Source organism: Rhipicephalus microplus, chromosome 1 (assembly GCF_043290135.1).
Source record: "Rhipicephalus microplus isolate Deutch F79 chromosome 1, USDA_Rmic, whole genome shotgun sequence".
NCBI classification, from domain to species: domain Eukaryota; kingdom Metazoa; phylum Arthropoda; class Arachnida; order Ixodida; family Ixodidae; genus Rhipicephalus; species Rhipicephalus microplus.
The window spans coordinates 252351098-252374838 of record NC_134700.1 but is presented as its reverse complement, the minus strand read 5'-3'; the positions used below and the strand labels follow the sequence as shown (position 1 = coordinate 252374838).

Below are 23741 nucleotides of genomic sequence, written 5' to 3'. Positions count from 1 at the left end.
TTTTGAAGACAATAAAACATAAGTAAATCTGTTTACCTGCACAATCTGTCTCGCAATATTGACCTTGGTATGGAATGAGAGGTGGTGCTTCTTGATGTGGATATGCTCAAACAGTGATGGGCCTTTCTTCATGCTGTAAACATTTGCAATGATTACATCTCACCGGCCATGATGAAGGGAGCTTAACAGTTCATGTCTGCAGAGTGCCAAAAGCACATTTCTTACCTGGTGATGATAGCATACTGTGGAGGTTCTGCACATGCGCCCATGAAAAGAGCGATATTTTCATGGCGGATCATGCTGAGTTTGCCAACTTCATCCCAAAATTTCGTCACATCTTGCTCTTTAGTGTGTCGAAAGGTATAGATGAGAACTTCACCATGCCATCGTCCCCTGTAATGATTCCCAATCGTTACAGTTATTATCCTCATTTTACAGCTTCTCTGTCAACTGTTCTCTCTGCCAACTAGAAGCAACTACCAGCATCTATTTGCAGAAAAATATTGGCTACAGGCACCAATGTGCACAAAGCATGCAAACAATATTTGGAATGTTATAAGTACCGTAATATTACACAAGATGCAAAGAGTACAAGCTCAATATATACACCATACACACACACACAATAAGTTTAATTTATAGCATAACTGTGTCAAAGCATAACTGTGTCAAACGTAAGGACAATTTATGTTGCCAAGCTCTGTATTTTTACAGTTCATTGCAAACACAGCCAGAAATATTATACCTGTACACATCTGTATCCCTGCCTTGTCGTAGTCTTTCCTTAAACTCCACGTCCTTGTACGGCACACACCATTCACCTAAAGTGTCCTTGATGTTGGTGCTCTGGCTTCTGTAAAAATAAGTGAAGGCAGGACGTGTAAACAAGTTATGTGGCCATGTCTTCCTGACAGCAATGGATTCCTGAAACTCACTTTGATTTGTCTTCCTGCTCGCTCTCTTCAATGCCAGACTCGGGTTCTTCAAGAAAGTTCTCTGCACACAGAATAAATGGGACAGTTTAGTCAAAGGATTGATGAAATAATGAGAAAAATGCACTGTAGACAAACCGCACATTTGCAAAGATGGCTTAACAGGATCCAGCAATAGAGGGGGATTATTTTATCATTTTTGGACATTGCAGGGGACACTAGCCCTCTTTAATGCAGTAATTACTAAGCCTCGGTTTTAGAATGTCAAAAAAAGCTTGGGAGGAAAAATGATTCTGGCTGTTGCCCCCATGCTCAACATAAGTGCATAGCCTTTTAGTTCATAAAACAGCAACGTTAAGCACGTTTATAGACTTTCATGTTGAAAGAAGGTAACACGTGCAAACACTGAAACAAAAGAGGAGATTCAAAACTCACAGAGTGTTAGAGGAAACAATAAGAAGATGGGAGCAATAGGTAGCACTAATACATTCATTTTAGCCTATCAACAGAACATTGCATTTGCAGAAGGCAGCATCCAGATGTAGGAAGTGGAGGGGCAAGGCATTCAGCACAAGCTGCCTTTCTTTCACTGCTGTGACATTACTGGCAAGATTCGTGAATATTGCATAACATGCATGGTCGACTGGCAATCCTCAAGGCTGTTTCACACGGATTTGCAGGACATGAGCTACACAGCTAATCCAGCTGAAAGAAGCTTACTGCTACTACACAAAAAAAGTCTGAAATTCCAAAGGGGGGGGGGGGGGGGGGCAGCTACCTCCATGATCCTTCTTCTGGATTCCCATGCAGCCATTCCTTATCTATCATCCAGGGTGAAGAAAGTGAGAAATAGATATCATGCTGAAATAAGTCTTATTATTGAGGCTTGGCATATTAACTTTAGCGGAGTTGAATATTTGAGACAGCTTTCAATTATACTGCATCAAGAAACAAGTAGTTTAAACAGTTATCTTTTGCAGAGACCCAAATAATTAGTGTGCATGACACACGTTTTACATGTGCCCTGCATTCCTTACCATGCTCAGATAAGTTTAGTATCTACTTTTTTTTTGCCATGGTGAAACTTTTTTCAGTTGGTAGTCTGCATTTGTGTTGCTTGCTTTTTGCTAATGTCAGTGTTTGTACTCCTTACTTTCTTGCATGATGAGTTTGTGACATGTTTGTATTTACAAACGCACTGGGAGCTTATACCGTTCAAAAGTAGCCCATGAAACTATTCGACACGACAGTTGCGCTCGTGTTGTCATGCTCACTCTGCCCTTATATTCCATACTGTCGTTCACTTCAGACTAGACAATTTAGAACTTATCAATTGCATGAAAACCTTCAAGCAGTATTTATCAGTTCTCCAATCATGTACACAACTCTCGGCCGTGAGGATGTTCTAGAACATACCAACTGAGCATCAGTGTTTACCATGATATGTCTAATGCGGAACAATTTAGCCGAGTGATATTCTAGTAATGTACAGTGTCAATTTTTATGAAAGGGAACACAGGAGCGCGTGGCCTGCACGCTTCGGGGGCTGCTGGCAGGGCATTCAAGCGCAAACGACAGCAAGCACGGCCTCTTATGGCGTCATCTCGCGGCGAACAAAACAAGCAGTCATTGGTGATATCGATAACGCAAGATGCCGGCAATCGCCTTGGAAGGGGGAAGAAGTTGCAATCGTGCCCCTTGGCTGGTTTCGTGCCCCTTGGCTGGTGCCCCTTGGCTGTGTCTTGAAACGGTGCCAACATTGGGCGCGCCAACGGACGCCGATCACGTAAGTTGCGCCTCGCTATGGTGGCCAGACCATAGCCTCGTGTCGGAGCTTGTGTTTTGCTAGCGTAGCGTCATTCTGCCAGCGTGCCCACTCATGCAAGAAGAGATACGCGCGCATCGCGTTCCATCCTGACCCTGCCATTTGCTCCACAGGGAGCGCATGTGTTCCATTCGTAGATTCCCTTTTGTTGCCTTCCACCAGGGTGGAGTGTTTCGGCGCAGAGTTTGTTGACCACTCCGAATCTGCCAATCGATGACACCATTAGTATATACAGTAACTCTACCCCCGGAGCGTGGAGCCCACGCGCTCCCGTGTTTCCTTTCGTAAAAATTGACACTGTACACACCTTCAAGGATGACCACTGAAATGAGGAAACTCAAGTGTCATTGGCTACCTTGCACAAATAAATGCATCGAGTGTTTGATGGCATTTGCACGAATCACGGTTACCTGGCCGTTGTGTAGGCTTCGACTGGGTATCATTGTGTGCAAACCCGCCACTCGACCATTTTGAAAGCCACCAGGGTATGTTTGATGTTCGGACACACGGTGCATGCAGCAATGCTTAACGTCCGAGCGGAGCTCACCTGCTGGATTTCCAGCTGACCTTCCCAGAGGAGGCCACGTAGCGCAGAGCTTTTCGACGTCATTGGCCTTGGTCTCCAGGCTGAGTGTGCGCGCCTTGTTGGCCAGCCACTGGCGGCCCGAGCGGCCGTGCTCGCTGATCACCGCGTTCTGGCGCACCAGGCCAGCACCGCGCGTCGGATGCAGCCGGCAGGGTTCGTGCGCCCGGGCGCCTCGGCAGTCGAGCTCGGTGTCTGATGGCGTCTGCACGGCCGACGAGGCCGACGACGAGATGTAGCCGCTCGACGAGAGGCTGCCGTTGGGCGACAGGATGCCGGCAGCGAACGAAGCCTTGCGCGTGTGGCACGTGCAAGGCGGCGTGGCCGCGGCCGGCTGGTGTGAGCTCAGCACCTTGAGCTTCTTGCGCGCCAGCCGCTCGTCGGCCAGCCGCGAGCGGCCCAGCTGCTTGACGGCGTCGGGACGCGCAGATTTGCGCCTCTGGGAGAGCCAGTGGACCACCTTCAGCAGTCCCGTCACCGCCAGCGTCGGAGACCGAGGTGGTGGCGGCGGCGCCGGCAGAGCCGGCTGTAGCTGGCTAGCCGACGCCGAAGTGCCGTGGTCGCCGGTACTGCTGAACAGGAAAGGCTGGTCCATCAGCGGGCTCACGGTGAGCACCTCGTGGCCCACGCTCGAAAAGCGCCACTCCTGCTCCCCGCAGCGGTCTTCGGCTGCACGTGCGGAACAGCGTTTTAGTGCGGGCTTGAACCGGCTACGTTCGCGATCCGAACACATTCTTCTGAACACTCGCAGCACATCTAGAAATGACGTCACGATCAGCCATCCACACGGTTCTCAAGGTCGTGTTGGCTGGCCGTGTCGCGAAAGAAAAAAAAAAAGTTTCTCTCGAGAAACGTGCAGCTCAGCTCCACACAGGATTCACTTCCGAAAAACATGATCCTTTTTTTTTTTCCTGCCAAATATCAGCATGCATAGAGCTTGTGGCTCTCGTGGCTGAAGGCTGACAGGACGTCGCACGTCGGGCCTTATGCGTGCAGGCAATACACATCATGCATTAGTGCATTAATCAGTCCAGTTGATAGATTGCACGCTCACCGGCATCCAGGGTTTGGTGGTTTCCCGCGCCGCTGCGGCGTCCCAGGTCGACGACGGTGGCCGGGGAGCACCAGTGGGGGCTGTGGTTGGCGCACGATTCGTGCGACAGCGCCCTGCAAGGAGCCATGGCTCGCGGTCAGCCGCCACCGAAGCCGCAGCTGCTCGCGCTACCGGAGGGACGCGCGAACCGAAGCCCACTGAAAGAGCCCGCGTTGCCCTCGCCCCGACGGCGCCCCAGCGACGCCCAACAGCTTGGGTCGGGAACGCGCTCGGAGCCAGCAGCTGTTCGGCGCAGTGGGGCCCCCCTCGCTGAAGCCTGCAGACGCCTCGCCTAGTTCTTCCAATTGGATTCTCCCCTTTTTATCGCTTCCTAAAAGACGATCCCTTTGTTTGTCCACACTACCGTTCTCGTACCTTGCCCGTTTCTCGATTCTGACAAAAGCTGTCTTAATGATGTGTGTTAGCTTGAAAAGTCCGAGGCTTTTTCGTTTCGTTTCTTTTCGAGATCTCGTTTATATTTTCACTCTTTCCTCCGCTCGTGGCACTGATCGCATTCAATCACCGTGGTGACGTCTGAAACACTGATGGGATTCGCCTCGTTTAAAAGACTCCATCATTGTAGCTGAACGAGCAATTTAACTTCGATTCTTGTTGGCGACTCTACGTGTTTTTTTTTTTGTTTTTTTTTTTTGCCAAATTGACAGCCTAGCTGTGATAAGTACACTTTAACCTTTTTACGAAATGCGTAGTGGAGCTTCGGCGACCTCTGCTGTGACGGTTGTCTCGACAGGTTTCTACCTACGTTGTTTGGCGAATTTATGCCCAGTTGCTATCCACGCAAAATCGCTGACGCATTTGCAAACCTGCACGCATTGACTGCACTTCGTCGACAAAGTTACGGGGGTCATCAGCCTGCAGTGCGATTCGCTTTTCCTCGAAATGCATATATGGCCCTCTCCGCTGCGGTGGAGCTGTAGTTACGGTGCTCGGCTGCTGACGCGAAGGTCGCAGGTTCGACCCCTGCAGCGGAGGTCGCATTTCGATGGTGGTGAAATGGTTGAGGTCCTGTACTGGGGCGATGTCAGGGCACGTTATTGTTGTTGTTGTTGTTTTCCTATTGTTAGTGGCGCATACCCACTGTGGGGGATTGGCCAAGAATCGAGTGGTTTTAAAATTTACTGTTCATATTTGGAATGATGGAGGTTTAACAGAAAGATTACCGATAGCCAAGGAAAGTGTGGTGCTAAATGTAATGCATAAAATATTTACGTAAACGAATTTATTCTCAGAATAGAGCAATAATCAGATTTTATACGTGTATAATTATGTGAACCTGTTAGGATAATGAAACTGGTTAATTAGTCAACCTATTAGTTGCATCAATATAGTCCCGGACGGCCGCGCATACTGTCGCATTAGAGAAACCAGAAATGGAAGCTCCAAAAGACAAAATGACAGGCAGAGATAAGTCCATACCAATACCACGTAAAGGTATTTCTAATAGGGTTTTTCGTAATGTGTTAAACCACCTGCAGGTCAAAAAGAAATGGTCTATTGTTTCCAGTTCATCACAGAACGCACACGGTGGCGAAGGTGCCTGAGGGCACGTTAAAGAACACCACATGGTTAAAATTTCCGGAGCCTACCCACTACGGCGTATCATATCGCGGCTTTGGGACGTATAACCCCAAATATTACGGCGTGGCTCAAACTAATCAGCAAAAAGTGCAGAAAATCACCGCCCAAGCACTCCGCACTAATAGTTAACCAGCGAAAGCTGAAACATGCGGCCTTGGGCGTTCAGCAGCGGGTTCGACCCGACGTGGTACAGAAGCGTTACATGTTCGTGCTTCTCAACGAGATTATACTCGGCGACAACTTTTCTTGGCACTGAAGGGTAAGACACGGAACCAAATCACATGCATCCTACCGCCAGTGAAGGTAGTTCCAAAGTAGCGCCCGTATTGTCTACGTGAAGATATTTGAGACAGGACACAGCTCACACCTGTCAGATATTCGTATTTCTTTTAATTTATCGGTTGTGACTTCGCGCTTCTGAATGTGTGAAAAATGTCCCGCCTTTTTACGTGCACATCGAACGCTAAGCGGCGTCTGTGTCTACATGAAACGCAGATGGTGCACCCCCTTCACTTTCCACAGCGTGCCAAAACGGACTACTTCGCGTAGTGCTACACGTGCGGAAGCTACGCCTCCGTAGCGTTCACTTCAGTGCCAAGAAAAGTCGCCGAGTATTGACACCTTTGGCTCGGGTTTACCACAGAGTTCATTTCACATGCCGCACATTGCGTCTCGCATGATCATGGTCGCGTAGGAATGTGATGAGCGGTTAAATGCGTCCATCACAGTGGTTGTTCTCGGACCACAGGCGGTCACAGACATTGACACCGCAACTCGGCGTTGTTGCAAGCATCTGACATCGCGAGCAACATCGGCGGGAAGGGCTCGGCGCCACGGCTGCGACGACGTCACTCACAACGCAGCCAATGGTGCGCGCGCTCGGGAATGACGTAACTGACAACACATTCAATGGAGACCACTCATGACACCGCTGCCGAACGGATTTTCGTTCTCCTAGCCATACACCTTTCGCTGTAAATTCGGCGCACCTCAGCGTGCGACCCCCGGTAGAATTCAGGTTCTTGTTTACCTTCTCTGGTGGTTCACAACCACTCTGGGGAATTGGCCAAGAATTGAGTGGTCTTTTAAAACGTGGTGGAATTTTATTGTTGTGGTTACTGGCTAAAACAACGCCCAAACCCACTGTGGGGGAGTGACCATGGTTATGAAAAATTGTGAGTCATCCCACCATGTGGAAGTGGACGACCGGTATAATATTAGTTAGCACACAACAAAGAGGTGATGCATAATTTGGAGCCGCAGCCGAACACACGCCCTCCACATGGTCGAAAATGCCTGTCCACCCTTTTGAATTTAGCGAACGCTCCTTCGCATTCTCCGCTTCACGACATGTGCCGTATATACTTACCACATGCGCTTGGCGTTTCTTGCGCGTTCCTTATTTCTGATGCCATATATATGCTCCGTCTAGAGGTCATATATAAATTGGACGTAAATCTCCAGACATTATTATTATTATTATTATTATTATTATTATTATTATTATTATTATTATTATTATTATTATTATTATTATTTTATATGCGAAGCATTTCCTAGCGAAACTTCGGCGACCTTGAGCGTATCTATCTATCTATCTATCTATCTATCTATCTATCTATCTATCTATCTATCTATCTATCTATCTGTCTGTCTACGACTTTTAGCTCTCCTGGCCGTTTCGATGATCGTATCAATACCAAACTTGGTATGACATAACATGACCATATGAAGAACATATCTGACTAGTCGTAACTTGGAAATCATCACAGGGATTTCATGAATGTCATGATTTACATCATGGTCTTGCAGCTCTTGCGGTGGTTCCGTTCACATGGGATGTTCAAAACTGGTATGGTATGACATGATTGCATGGCGAACACAAGCGACAGACTTTATGAAAATCATGACATGCGTGTCATTTAACAACATGACTACATTCTACGCTCATGGTGCGCTCGCGGCCGTTTCGATAGCTTCACATGTACCAAACTCGGTATTACGCGAAGCGAACGGATGACATAGGTTAATGACACATCCAAACATGATAATCACGACGTGCGTGTCATGCAACAACATGACTACATGCCACACTCATGATGTGCTCGAGGCCGTTTCGCTAGCTTTACCTAAATTTGGTATTACGTGACGTCAATGGATGACGAAGGTATGTGACTGGTGCAAACATGATAATCATGAGATGCGTGTCATGTGAGAACATGAGTAAATGCCACAGCAACAGTCAAGGCGCCAATATATTTCGACGTGACGCGGTGCGCGTGCTCGCCGGCGTTTATTTCGTCGCGTCACGCCGGTGTTGCCACGCCTAAAGTCCCTCTATCTATATATAGGGACCTTATCCACGCCAGGTGCCGGTCCTGCCATATACTCGCGCGTGCGCATCGCGCTGCGTTGCTGTGGCGCATGCGCGTTTCAGCGCGTTCAGCGTCCGTCCGTCACGAGAGAGGGAGACGCAGTGTTGTCTGGCTAATGCATCGGCGCGAAATGCAGCGTGTCGCATTTCGCACCGGTTGCGCCTGGCGTCAGACTATAGAGTTCTCGCGTTTTGCTAAGGATCATATGTCTCTTCCCCCGCTAATGTCAATAGTGTTTTGGCATATCTGTTTTGCGTGCGGAGATTGTTCACAGGTGTAGAGGCTGCGTTAACCACGAGAGTGAAAACGGGCAGATGGGGGGGGGGGGGGGGGGGCACGCTTTTTGCAGCTGCCTGTGACAGAAGCAAAAGGTCAAGAGACAACGCGATGGCCGGTGCTCGCTCGCTAATTCATCCTTTTATTTTCGCGGCGGCTCGTGCGTCCGACTCCTCGTTCTGATTGAATGTCATCCATCGGCGTAATAAATAATAACGACCTAGATGTACGCAAGCGCGAAGCAAACCCGACTGTCGTTCTCATAAACAGCAGATGGTCAATTCGGTTCTCAACACGTGGACGAACACACTTGCGGGTCAAACCGAGGGTGAATCTTTTTTTTGAGCGGATGTTTAGGACCACGCGTGCTGTTTCGGTGCCTTTTTTTTTCGGGTGTATTCATCGTTAGCCCTTCCGCCTGCACGTCACAGTTTTCTGCGCGTCACATGGTTTTTGCATGCCCTCCGTGATCGGCTCCACCTTTGACCAACAGACGGTGTAATGCGATGACGTCAGCATGTGACGCCACGCTTGTGATGGCATAATGACGTCACAAATTTTCGGTGATACGTGACGTCTCACACGGTGATGATATGTTGAATCACTCGAGTTGACGTCGCGGGTCGCCGCCGACGGTCAATTTTGTGCAGTGATCAGGCATCTAAAAATTTTCGGCCTAATAAAATATGTGCCACGGCGTGTCCATAGTGACGCTTTTATGCAGGCGCCGCAAAGGCCGTGAAGATAACACCATATACCGGTGCACGGGATGTAATCAAAGCGCAATACTAATGTACTCACCCGCACTGTTTGCAGCGGATGCCCGTGAAGTACACCATCTTGTTGCATGTGGAGCAGCGCTTGGGCGTCGAAAGCGTGCGGGTCAACCTGCGCACACGAAAAAAAAAAAGTATTTCAGTTCAGTTTAGTCACGCGTATACATAACAACTATTCGTTCGAACAAAATAATCGCATTTATTGAAGACCCCCTAAACATGCTGGTCAATCGAAAGGGTTCACCGTGCGAGCAAAGAAATCGCGCATAAAGTAAACGTCGCGACTCTCTTGCTGCACCAAATCTTAATCGGTATAAGATCTTAAAACTCGCGCAATAAGCCGCGAGAGTATATATTTTGCAGATGGAACAGGTTTTTTCTTTGTTTTTATCCCTTAAAATTATCCCAAACCACGGCATCGGGAAGACACACAACAAAGCATGAATGTGCTTATATCAACAGCCACACCACATGTTGTCTCACGCTGATTGCGTGGCAACGCCGCGAGCCGTAGAAACTCACGGGGCTCATTATGCATTCGCGTACGACGGCGGGAATGCAAAAGCCACCATCTTTTTCAAAAAGCTTTTTTTTTCGGTAGGGGGGGGGGGGGGGGGTTCAACCACACTTTATGTACGTTCGAGCATACGTTTGTACGTGTGCGTGTATACGTACGCAAGCAAAATCATCCTTTTCCATTTTTCTGTGCTGCCCTCTGGTGTTTCGGTATAGAGTTTTGGTAGGGGTCGGGAGAAGTGGTATAGCTAGAGCGAAAGCCTCGGAGACCAGGAAGCGTTTCGCGACATTTCCGCTAGGGGAAGGGCGCATGCGCCATGGCATCCTGGAAAACGCGGATCGGAAAAGTTCAGGAGAAATTTGAACCGCCTCCCCTTCCTCTTGGCCACGCCATTGTTCTGTTTATTATTAGTCAAATTACTACCTCCATCCCTACCTCCATCCGAACGCTTTCTGCACATAAAGCGGTTGCGCTGCACTGCTCTGGGATCAAAGGCGTTGCGAGATTTCTGCACATCTCTCGGTGTTGCATGGCCTCCGTGATCAGCCCACCTTTGACCAAGCAATGATGTCATGTGCCGACGTCATCACGTGCCATCACGTTACGTGACGTCGTGATGACGCCAAATTTTGGTGATCTGAGAAGCCGTGATTATCTCACATAATGACGTCATCATGCGATTTTTTTTCTCCTCATTCGTGTTCACGCCGACGACAGCCAATTTTCTCGTTTAATGAGGCATGTAAGGCTTTTACCTAAAATTATTCGCGATAAATAGGTGGTCATGAGGATATCGGCGAAGCAGTAGAAATTTGCACTGTATGTGTAGCTCGCACTTTGCTACGGTTAGCTGCACTACACCGAACGCGATTGGTGATTGTTCGTGGCCTTTGGATGTTCTGCGCAACGCCAAACACCCACAGTCCATCCCGTGGCCTTGGCCAAAGCGTTTCATTAAAAAAGAAAAGGCCTTGGGCCGTCACCTGCCGACGGCGGCTGCTCGCTAGGCACGTGTCCAACTTTGTCTGCGCGATGCTAATCCGCGGGGGCTGGTACCTTACGGCTCTTCGACAAATACTATGTCGAATAGGGGCGAAAGGCGCTGAAGTCCAAAATTGAAAAAAAAAGGAATGTTTCTGTTGAGAAAAACGCGTTCTTGGGCTATAATAGCTGATCCATGGTGCAAACGAGCCTCGTCTTTTCTCGTACTCGTTACTTTGTGCATCCAATTTTTTTATTAAATTTGTTGCTATGCTTAAAACTAACGAGCAAAGCCATAGGAGCAAGGGTCGATAGGTGTCAGGAGGGTGCCTCCCCTTCCACTCAACCTAATAGGGGGTGCAAAGTCTGCTCCGTGCCTTTACCCAGTCGGGTCTGTCCTTGTCATCTTTTCAAGAACCAGGGTTATGGTCACGCAGGTTTTGACCTTAACGGCGACCGAAGGCCTCAAATATTGCTTTTCAAAAGCCTCCCGCCTTTGCTTCCCTAAAGTGGGGGACGAAAGGCAGTCCAATGTAAAGGAGGGGGGCTGAAACGAATCGCCCCCTCCACTAAATGGGAACCCTGGGCGCACCTACTGCGCAACGAATTTGAACGTCAAGAACACCGCAAATGCATCCACGACAACTCGCTACAAAAAGATATTCCTCAAAAAGCGAATCTAAAATACGCACAAAAGTACAACCAGTGCACACGAACGGAACTGCAGTATACGCGTGTGCGGGCGTGCATGGCAGACTTATCGCGCTCCAGCGACCATCTGATGTTCCACAATAGCAACGGTTTCGATTCCCCGGACTGATTAAATGCTCCATGAGGCGGCTAAGATAAGGTGTTTGGTCGCTTCCTTTAACACACGCGCTGCGTACAAGTTTAGACGCACGCGCGGCCTCGGGTCACTCGGAAAACGGACGAGCACATTATGGTGAACGATTAGGAGGCCCAAGTAACGGCCGCACTGCGATCGGCAAATTCCCGTAATGGGACAACAATAAGCAAGCCGCCCACGAAACGACGAGGAGGCGAGGCGTTGCCCCGCACTGACGTCACCTGGGGTACCCACCGTGGCGCCACCCGGCAACAGCGCGCTCATCGGGCGCTCCATTTTACCCCCATTGGGTGAGCGGCCAAGTGGCGTTTATTGCACATTTCTCTAGCTCGATCGAGGCTGCTGTGCCGCTTTTGTTTGGTTTTGCGTTTCCGACGGCTCCTGCGGTAACTTTTTCTTACGCGATCCTGGATTCGCCTACTTACACTGGCGAAGAGCTGCCAGTCGTCAGACGGCGAACGCGGCTGTTTCAGGGCGTCGGAAGTCACTACATTATACAAACTTCGGAACAAAACCCAGTCAAGTTCGGTCAAAGTCAACTTTTTTGGGTTGCACTTGCCAAGATTACATGTTTACAAGGAATGTCATAAAAAAATTGGCTGGGAGTTGGGTCGTGATCGGGGACACTGCGGGCTGGGAAGTGATGCAAGCCACATCGCTCGCGGTGCAGAAAACGCCGATCTTTCTGGGTTCGTGTCACAAACGTATCACGTGGTACGTTGCAGTGATACAGGTGAGCGGTTTCATTGGTCCAACGAGAGTGTATTCCCTGGCGCACGCAGTGGTGTTGCTCAGTGCCCCCGATTTCGTTTTAACAGTTTGAGCAGGAAAAGCGGCACATGTATTAGACACGACCCTCGAAGTTCTCCGCGCAAGCAACACGTGCGAACGTGTCCGCGTCGGACGCGCAAGTGTTGGCTTCGCTGTCAAGAGCATTTTTTAGCCCGACGGCGCAAACGAGCGCTGTTCAACGGACGCCGCCGAGTCGTTCATCACGCACGACACAAACACTTGGTTGTCGACCCTATAGCGATGAATCCGACTGGGGCCACGGGGCAAACAACTCGCCGGGCCTGGGTGCGAGAGCGCCGCCGGCACGCTGAGTGTCGCGTCTGCGCTATTATAGAGCACGAGGCTGTACGACAGGGAATTTCCGCGGAGCAACCTAACGCGTTCGCCACTGTCGTCCACGATATAGCTGCGCGGTTGTGTAAACCCCGCTATACCGAACTTCTGTTTAATGAAATTCTCGATATAACGAAGTGTTTCACTGTTCGCACGTTCAAGTCCATGTAGAACGTATAAAAGCCGTGAAATGCAACACCTTTCCCGGAGAGCATCAAACGTTTTGGCGTATATACGCGTCCAACCATATCATCCACTCTTCACCCACCACCTTTTCTCGAAATGTTTCGTTTTTAAACTGCATCAGTGTGCCCGATCTGTTGTCCTGGATAGTGCATTACGAAAAAGAATAAAACAGCGCTTTGGGTGAGGAGGATGAAGTACAGACGACAGACTTCGCCCTGTTCAGAGCGCCGTCTTATTCCATTTCATTTTGGTATGTACACACTTACGTGCGTAGATACAAACATACGCGCATATAGAGAAGTCAGGCCCCCCCTTGGTTACCGGCGTTGAAGACGACCAGCTATATCAGTGCGCACCAGAGCTTTTGTATGCATATTGTTACATATCCTGGGACATTTGCATGTTCGCAAATCATCACACTAGATGTAAAACAGCAAATAGCGTTAAAAAAAAAGGGGATACTGAGCAGACTTCTTCAGAAACATCTTGCGCGTATATAAGCCAACGAACTTAGCTATTAGGCAAGGGCATTTCGTCACCATGGTTATTACGGAAGAAACTGCGGAGGGTCATAAGTGTAGGCGTCCTCTTCCTGAGTAGCAATGAACCGTCCGATGTCACTGCATCACACCGAGCATTTTGCCGCTGGCTTATATCCCTGTCAAGGTTCGCGCTTTGCTCAGCGGGCCAAACGCTCCGCGTTGAAAAAACGCGCCGTTCATCTTGTGTCTCTGACAGGTATCCGTGTGGCGCCAGACCGAGACGAGTTGCGGAAATTTTGGACGCCGACTAAATATAGCACCGAGTGACATCGGAGGAGGTGCTGCGTGAGGACACTCCGCGACCGCCTAAGCCTACAGAGGCTTGCAGTGGTTTAATTCGCGCGTACAAATTTCGAACCTCCCCGTCTAGAGTGTCTATGTGTGATGATTACCGCGAGACATTCATGCATGTATCCAAGCACGTCGTGCAGCAGGAAATTTCGTTAGGGCATTATACACAGGTACATTATACGATGTTACACATTTGCTCTAACAAGGAACAAATATTGTTGCATTTAAAATCTCCAAACGATGACTCGCGACCTGTGCGCGACGTCCGTCAAATAACAGTTTACTAACAGGTAAAGTGCAAATTGCGACCACGCATGCATATTTCGCGCCGAGCTCCAAGAAAGAACTTCAACGGTGGACTGCCATGGACATCAGCTCTATACTTCCTGGTGCCCCCGGTTCGCTACATACGAAAGTGTCTGTCGGCTCAGTTTTTGCGTGGTATCATACAACATTTGTATCATACCTGACGAAAAATACGTAGAAGTGCGCATTGAAGACTAACCAGTCTTATGTTGTTATTACCACCATAATCAAACAGGAAGCTTTACGTACACAGTACGATTATCAGCTCGTTTTTTTGTTTCTTTTTACTGAATGTGCTGCGTATTGCTTGACTGTCTTCTACCTTGCACAATGAGGGATCCTTTTAGCGGATAGCAATGTACGGCGCTGTTGTCCACGTGCGCCGGGAATGGCGACAGTTTCGGTTTCCTAGAAACACTCTGCTAATCTTATCAGCGCATGCAAACATGATAGTTCTCTCCGGTGCGCTTTCTCGGTGGTATTCCACCTGTTACTGTCATATCACGTGGATACTCTAAGGTTAACTCGGTCGCATGATCTAACTCCAAGGCTCAAGCGAATGACACAATATGAAAATCGAGAACTTGCTGATTGTCGGCTGATGCTTATGGCTTATTTAATTATGTTTTTTTTTGTAATTTCAAAGCCCCAGGTACAAAGCATCCGAGTGTTCATAAATTCATGCACACGTAAGTGCGTCCCAGGTGGCATAAATTAATCCGGCGTGCTTCATTATACGGCTTACCTCGCGATTACGACCTGCTTTTGGCGCGCAAACCTCTATTATTGAATGATATTTTATAATGTCAAAGTTGTTTGCACTCATGCTTCCGTTGTTCTGGAAAACGATGCGTTCGCCTCCTAGACATCTGCGTAAATGCAAATACAATGCCGAAAGCAACACGTCGCTTCAGCATGCTACGGTGCCGTTCACCACCGGCACAGGCAGCCCGGGCTTCGTTCGTAATGCTCAGCAATGAACACGGGAGCTGCGTCGCGCCCGTCTATAGTGCAGGCCCGTCCACGACTGACCTGGTGCGAACGACGACCTTGCCGGTGGCGTCTTCCTCGTCGGAGACGACGAAGTGACAGTGACGGAGTCTCCTGGGCCTGCTTTCCGGGCGCACGGGCCGCGAGTAGACCAGACAGAGCACGACCATGGCGACGTCGGCCGACGGACGCCAAACCGCGAACACGCTTGCACAACGGCACAACCAGTCGACGTGTGTGTGACCGGCACTGACGGACGGCGCAAATGCGGGGCTGTCGGTCCGAAAGATCCGAGCCGATCCCGTCTGCCCCCTCCTCCCTACCGGCGTAGCCTCACAGAGGGGGAGGGTGGCCCCCACCAACGGCAGGAGAAAGCGCGGTGGGGGGACCGCTCCCCGCGAGCGCATCTGTTGCGGCGGCAGCTGGCGCGGGGTGTGCGAGACACGCGCCTGGCGGTGCGCCGGTGTGCGCGACCCCCGTTCCACCCCCTCCCCCACCCCGCTCACCGTGGGGGCCCGACGGAAAGAGAAGCACAGCCTGCTGTTGTGCCAGCCCGGGGCTCTTGCACCGCTTTCTTTCCTGCCGCAACAGCATCGGGCGCGCGCTCTTTCTGTCCGGGGTCGCGGGGTTCTCCCTGGGCTAGTCTGCTTCCTCCTCCTGTCTCCGTCTGTATATTTGTCCCCTTCGCGATCTGCGGACGTCGCCGTAGGTAAGCGATGCAAACATGAAAAAGGAAAAAAAAAAATCCTCCGTCGACATTCGGCAGGGTTCAGAGGTTGCGCGACCTTTCTTCGTCCCGTTTCTTGTCACTTCTTAGCTTCGTCGCTGTTTATTTATTTATTTATTTTATTTATTTATTTATTTGCTGCGGGCGCGCCTCCCGGGCGACTGGGCACCTTTTCCCTCCGCCCGGTCTGGGTGTCTTTCTCATAGTTTTTGTAGTCTTAATTTTATGTCTACTCTTTTCCGTCTCTCTTTTTTTTTTTTTCCTATCGCGCTTGCTGCTGAAATATACGAAAAGCCTGCTACGCAGTCCACCCAGACAATGAGCGAACTTAGCTCACGAAGGGTCTCCGTTCACGAAAACGAACTTGCATCTTCAATTTTAATCGAGGTGCATGAGTGATTCGTAAACTTAACTTTTGATTGTCGCATAAACTCTAGCGACTCGGAGTGGCCGTGTCGCCCAGGTGTTTTTCTCCGAGTCGCTGGGTAGCGAATAAAATGCCTCGTCGCTACAACACGCAGCATTCTTTATCGCCGGAGGAGGCGCGCGAATCCGTGAAGGGCATCTCGATCGGGTAAGCGCCACCTGCGCCGATCGCGTCCAGCGCTGCCGTGGAGGCCAGAAAGTGCGCGAGGCCGATGTTCTCGTTTCCAGGTGCTGCGGCGACGTCTCCGTTTAATTGACTCGCGCCAGCAAGTCCGCATGCTATCCGACAGTGAAATGAACCATGGTCACGTTGAACATCTGTGCGGAGCCCACTGTGCCAATGACCTGTTTATACCGACCGCCGCTGCTCGGATGGAATGCGAACAGTCCTTTCCGAGCTACTGCAGTTTCATTCCCTCTTACTTTATGAATACATAATTGAGCGTCTTCGTAGTCGACTTTAATTGCTCTACAGCGCGCGAGCTCCGACGGACCTGCGATCTAATCAGGTTGCAACGGGGGCTAGTTAGTACGACGTCACCTTGCAATGCGCTTGTGACAAGGACCGAAGAAAACGAAAGGCAGCGTAGGGTGATGCGCAAACGGGCAACTTACTTTATTTTAAGCGCGGACAGACTGCAACTACAGGCTCGAGAAAAAAAAAAGAGAGGGGGGACAGGTAAAAAGGAAGAAAAAATTCTGCAATCCAAAATGGTCGATGATATAGTCAAAGAAGGCTCCAATTCGAACTGCACCACCAACACGTGTTATGAATTATGCATGCAGTAACACGGTTGCCTTCTCACTCACGGTACGAAACAAACAAGTTATATCTCTCTCACTGCCCCGCCGTGGTGGTCTAGTGTCTAAGGTACTCGGCTTCTAACCCGCAGGTCGCGGAACCGAATCCCGGCTGCGGCGGCTGCGTTTTCGACGGAGGCGGAAATGTTGTAGGCCCGTGTGCTCATACTTGGGTGCACGTTGAAGAACCCCAATTTGTCTATGATTTTCGGAGCCCTCCACTACGGCGTCTCTCATAATCATATGGTCGTTTTGGGACGTTAAACACCACAAATCAATCAATCAATATCTCCCTCACTCTTCCATTGAAACAGTAAATGAGACCGTGTTGGCGATGGTTCCAATGCGGCTGTAATAATAACTCGAAGCCGGGTCCGCTGGGTGTCAGCCCAGTATTCCACCACTCAGCCACGCTGGTGCTAGCAATAATAACTAACGTACTATATGTAAATAATCAAACTAAAGAAAGACAACAGCAGTACAGCTATACTACATTGGAAGTACGTTTATTCAATGAGAAACTCGTTCAACCGAACAATCATTTTTCGACAACGTTGAAAAGGCTCAGCGCGGTCGCTCCTTTCTTTCAGAGATGAATAATCAGCCAGCAGATGGATAATCGCAGAGTTTTAGAAAACCAACTAGAATGTTTCTCTACGCTGACGGAAACGTAACAGTACAAATTGAGTGTGACCAGGCGTAATCGAATCGACGCGCCCTGCTTGCGTTCGTTTGTACGCGCGACGTCCGCCAAAATTTGAGCGCTAAAAACCGGAGCGCACCGTTTCTACACCGAAACGCCGCTTCATTTCGATGCATCGTTGTTACCACCAGGCCTACGCTCTCGACATCTGCACACCACGCGAAAGTCTGCATGCGCGACTGGGCGAAATCGCTGCAGCGAGTCGTCAGTTCAACCGGCGCGTGGCAAGCGCGCGCACCAGCGTGCCACGGCTGCGACGTGTCGGCTCGTAGCAGGCGCTCGTGGTCACGCGACAGTCACGAGCCAGTCACGCGACTACGTGCACCGCCGGTTTGCCGAGCGGGCACAGTAGGAGTGGGGATGTCACCCTTTCCACCCATCTGCCTCGCGCACGTCGCCAGAAGAGGCGCTCGATGATCGTTTTGAAGGGGGAGGGTGAAGCAGGCTACCTTTCTTTCCCCCCGACAGCGTCTTTCAGCCCCTGCGATACTTCAGCGAGGGGGAGAGGGTGTCTCCTATCGGCGCGCTGAGTCTGGGGGTCTGTGCCCACCGCGCCTGGCAGCTTGCCGACCGAGCAGAGTCCTTGCACGATCGCGTCCCGTGCCAGGTCGCCAGGTGGGCTTCTTTGCTAATGTCTTTACGGTGGAGGGGAGACAAGCCAGAGCAGGAGGGCGATGCAGCGGCCCCTGCCTCTGTCCTTCGCGAGCTTTCTTTAAATCCATCGTCTACTCCTCTTCCCCGACGGCCCTTGACTGCCTCCGATCACTCGGCCGCAGCATCAAAGCTTGGATCGGAGTTCGTGATACGCAGCCTCTGCCAGCGCTATCGCCATATCTGGGTTCTGATAGGTGAAAATGAATAAAAGTACAAAAAAAAACACTTGGAGTCAGGGGGTCGTGGCAGGCTTGTACACCGCTCATGAGCGGAGATTCTTCAGACCCAGAGGCATGACAGTGCGTCACGTCTACCACGATATCTTCTTCTTCTTCTTCTTCTTCTTCTTCTTCTTCTTCTTCTTCTTCTTCTTCTTCTTCTTCTTCTTCTTCTTCTTCTTCTTCTTCTTCTTCTATTTTATTTTTAGGAACTTGTTTAGCGTGGTCATTCTATCAAGACGGCTCCTGCCGATGACACGTGCTGAATTCACACCCTCGAAATGAAATACAACTTATCGAAACACGTTGTTGGGCTGGTTTGTTCATGCTCGATCGAAATGGTCAAGACGCAACCGAATGCGAAAGGAGTTCGGGATTGGAAGGAACACGGTGAGCAACGTTCCAAGTGATATCCAGGGAGCTCGAACTCTTGCAACACACCGCAAGCAGCTTCGTGTGCAAGCCCCGTCACCAGCTTGCCTTTCTTCCCTTCTCTCGTTCGGCTCTCCCGATCTCCCATATCTCATTCCCTTCCCAATATTACTCGTCCACCATCCAGATTTCTTTTTTTTTCTTCGTGCTCTTTGTGACCGCGTGCACACCTGCGAGAACAATGACTGGCTCTCCTTACCTTCGGCGGGCATGTGACACGCACGTGGCGGGCTATACGGGGAAGCCTACGCGTGGTTGTCGCCCGCCCAGCGTGCAGCCGCGCCAGTCGGTGTCGCAATGCAGCGTGACGGAGCATGGCACATGTGAGATGCAACAATCCCCCGCGCGAGGTTTTACTCATTTCAAGCCTGCAATGTATACAGCAATCCGATACGCTTTCAGTGCTTGCTGTTTGACGCTGGTGCTCGCTCTGCTTATTTCGATACTACATTTGTTCCGCTGCTGTATACTCTACATCGATACCATTGTAAAAAAACCCCGCTCTAACGAGATTAAATGGGGCACCGCAATTCGTTATAACGAATCACTCGCCTTCACGGGTCACGTTGGCCCTTTGGTTGCCCAGAAAAGAGAAGGCAGGTAAGTTAACTAGTTTGTTCGTGATAGCGTATAGCGGTGCGCATTAGAAACAAAAACGAAACCGACACATAAAGAAAGATTGATGTATACGTATGCGTATCTTTGTGTCCGTTTTGTCCTTGTTTTTTATGCGCGCTGCCATAAGCTAAGCTAATTCAAGAGCCCAGGGCGTACCACCGAATGACCGTGAAGTATTATTTCCTGTGGCGCTTTGCCCTGGTAGTTTTGGACTTCTAAGTGGCGATACGAATGGGGTCATGCGCCACAAGATTTAGGCTTAAAAGTCACTAGATGAGTACATTTAAGGAAGCCTACATTACTTCATTGCATCCCCTAGCCCAGGCTCTTTGAGACTATATTTGACTGGCATTTAGAGCGATTAGCAGCTCTCGCATGCAGGGCTATCGCTTGTACGCCTTTCGTCTTCTACCTACTTTGTGATGCCCTCGCATGGTCAGCGAAATGTCGTAGGCCCGTGTGCTCAGATTTGGGTGCACGTTAAAGAACCCCAGGTGGTCGAAATTTCCGGAGCCCTCCACTACGGCGTCTCTCATAACCATATGGTGGTTTTGGGACGTTGAACCCCACATATCAATCAATCAATCGCATGGTCAGCGGTCGTTCGCGTAGGCTAGCACAGCTTCAGCACTGCGTTCACTGGTACATTTTGTTAAGCAAGCTTGCTCCCGAAGTAGTCAACTGTGGAATAAAAATGTGTTGGTTCAAGCTGGACCAAGACAAAGGCGAAACAAGATGCCAAACACATTTGACTTTCGCGTGCTTGCTGGGGCGGAGGTGACAGCCCCTCGACATTTCTGCGATCGTACATAACGCAATAAGAACGAGCGAGCAGCAAGACTGCTTTCTTCGTACTGTTCGTGATCACTTGAATAAGATCTTCCTCCGCAATAAAAATGAAAAGGGAGATATAGTTCTGGTACAATGTGGTACTGGTACTGTGGGTCGGTCATTTGCTTTATGGATTCGTCAAAGTCTGGTGCATTTTTGCTTGGTACATTCATTCTTTTGAATAAGTGAAAAAAAAATAGACGCGAAAAAATTAAAAAGATGGCGTAACGGAGCATACGCACGAGTACTACGCGCATACAACCTGATTTTAATTAGTTAATTAATAATTGTTTTTTTGTATTGCCTCAGGGGACCAATTGAAGGGCATCAGGGGTGGGTCGTTTTAAATGAACAAAAAAAAATGATCGATCACTGCTTTGAAGTTGATACTATAGACTAGAGTGGTGCATAACGTCACTAAGAAGGTCATTCCAATCTTGTGTTGCCTTAGAAAAAAAAAAGAAGAAAAAATGAAAGGTGCGCGGGTATCTGCAGCTGCCCCGTGGTTGATGGGGGCTGGCATGGTGGCGGGAGTACGACATGATGCGTGATAAAGCTTGCACAAAAGGCACCGACGAGCTGTACGCCGGCGTAATGAAAGACTATATCACGACTAGCACGAGATTTAAGTTTCGCTTACGCGTGACTGGTGTGAGTACTCTTTAAAAAGCTTAATCGTGCTGCACGGTTTAGTGCATATTCCAGTGTTTAAGTTCTGTTAGTGCTGAGGGTCCCAAATAGCGCATGGCTATTCGTTTTATTCTGACTGGAGTCTTATAGGCGAGTAGTTTCACGGGGGTAGAAGCCATATAAAGTTTTCGACACCACACATGCCGGTCTTCGTGACCTTTCTACAAAATTTACTTGCGCATTAAGGCAGGGAGCCAACCTGCATAACTAGAGTTTTGGCTGCGCGAAGCCTGGGAGTACTGACCTCGTGGAGAGGTCAGTCAACGGCGCAGTGCAGCGCTGCACAGAAGCGGGCTTTCTTGCGCGGCGCGCTCCAAGAGCGGCGGAGCTAACCTTGACGCGTCAGTGTGCAATTTGAACACCACTGTCCTCGGATCGCTGATCGCTTGTGTATCACAATGTGGTACATACGTGAGTTCATATCAATGACTGCAGTGTCCAGAACTTAAAACGCAGCGGAGAGAGGGAGGAGGGGTGTGGAGTGCACGGTCGCCTCCTTGGCTGTTAATCAGCGATTCATCATCATCATCATCATCATCATCAGCCTGACTACATCCACTGCAGGACAAAGGCCTCTCCCATGTTCCGCCAGTTAACCCGGTCCTGTGCTTGCTGCTGCCAATTTATACCCGCAAACTTCTTAATCTCATCTGCCCACCTAACCTTCTGTCTCCCCCTAACCCGCTTCCCTTCTCTGGGAATCCAGTCAGTTACCCTTAATGACCAGCGGTTATCCTGTCTACGCGCTACATGCCCTGCCCATGTCCATTTCTTCTTCTTAATTTCAGCTATGATATCCTTAACCCCCGTTTGTTCCCTAATCCACTCTGCTCTCTTCTTGTCTCTTAAGGTTACACCTACCATTTTTCTTTCCATTGCTCGCTGCGTCGTCCTCAATTTTATGCTGAACCCTCTTTGTAAGTCTCCAGGTTTCTGCTCCGTAGCTAAGTACCGGCAAGATACAGCTGTTATATACCTTCCTCTTGAGGGATAGTGGCAATCTACCTGTCATAATTTGAGAGTGCTTGCCGAATGTGCTCCACCCCATTCTTATTCTTCTAGTTACTTCAATCTCGTGGTTCGGCTCTGCGGTTATTACCTATCATAAGTAGACATAGTCTTTTACAACTTCAAGTGCACTATTACCTATCTCGAAGCGCTGCTCCTTGCTGAGGTTGTTGTACATTACTTTCGTTTTCTGCAGATTAATTTTAAGACCCACCTTTCTGCTCTCCCTGTTCAACTCCGTAATCATGAGTTGCAATTCGTCCCCCGAGTTACTCAGCAATGCAATGTCATCGGCGAAGCGCAGGTTACTAAAGTATTCTCCATTGACTCTTATCCCTAACTGTTCCCATTCTAGGCTTCTGAAAACCTCCTGTAAACACGCGGTAAATAGCATTGGGGAAATTGTGTCCCCCTGCCTTACACCCTTCTTGATTGGTATTCTGTTGCTTTCTTTATGAAGCACTATGGTAGCAGTTGATCCCCTGTAGATTTCTTCCAGAATGTTTATATATACTTCATCTACGCCCTGATTCCGCAGTGTTTGCATGACGGCTGATATTTCTACTGAATCAAACGCCTTCTCGTAATCTATGAAGGCTATGTATAGGGGTTGGTTATACTCTGAGCATTTCTCTATTACCTGATTGATAGTATGAATGTGGTCAATTGTTGAGTAGCCTGTTCGAAATCCTGCTTGTTCCTTTGGTTGATTGAATTCTAATGTTTTCTTTACTCTGTTAGCAATTACCTTTGTAAATAGCTTGTATACTACAGAGAGCAAGCTGATCGGCCTGTAATTCTTTAAGTCCTTGTCATCTCCTTTCTTATATATTAAGATGATTTTAGCGTTTTTCCAAGACTCTGGTACTCTTCCCGTCAGGAGACACCTCGTAAACAGGGTGGCTAGTTTTTCTAACACAATCTGTCCTCCATCTTTCAGCAGATCTGATGTTACCTGATCCTCACCAGCAGCTTTGCCCCTTTGCATGCTCTCCAAAGCTTTTCTGACTTCTATCATTACTGGTGGGGTGTAATCTGGGTTACTGCTAGTTCTTATAGTATTAAGGTCGTGGTTGTCTCGGCTACTGTACAGATCTCTGTAAAACTCCTCCGCTATTTTAACTATCCTATCCATATTGGTAGTTATTTTGCCTTCTTTGTCCCTTAGTGCATACATCCGACTTTTGCCTATCCCAAGTTTCCTCTTCAATGCTTTGACACTTCCTCCGTTTTTCAGAGCGTGTTCAATTCTCTCCATGTTATACCTTCTTACATCGCATACCTTACGTCGATTAATCAACTTCGAAAGCTCTGCCAGTTCTATTTTGTCTGTTGTACTTGACACTTTCATGATTTGACGCTTCTTAATTAGGTTCTTCGTTTCCTGGG

General features: G+C 49.2%; 1 protein-coding gene across 3 annotated transcripts in view; it reads right to left on the bottom strand.

Annotated features, from left to right (window-relative positions):
- Positions 1 to 23741, bottom strand: part of LOC119186509 (uncharacterized) — an 80715-nt gene that overhangs the window by 3781 nt on the left and 53193 nt on the right. For 2 of the 3 annotated variants that reach the window (XM_037435066.2, XM_075893290.1), the window contains exons 2-8: positions 9485 to 9571; positions 4395 to 4507; positions 3305 to 4009; positions 936 to 996; positions 746 to 853; positions 226 to 393; positions 37 to 133 (exon numbers count right to left, since the gene is read on the bottom strand). In XM_037435066.2, the coding sequence (XP_037290963.1) occupies positions 37 to 133; positions 226 to 393; positions 746 to 853; positions 936 to 996; positions 3305 to 4009; positions 4395 to 4507; positions 9485 to 9571 (1339 nt within the window). Of the gene's footprint in view, positions 1 to 36; positions 134 to 225; positions 394 to 745; positions 854 to 935; positions 997 to 3304; positions 4010 to 4394; positions 4508 to 9484; positions 9572 to 15286; positions 15497 to 23741 lie in introns of those variants that run through there. The other variant, XM_075893295.1, reaches the window with a different exon arrangement.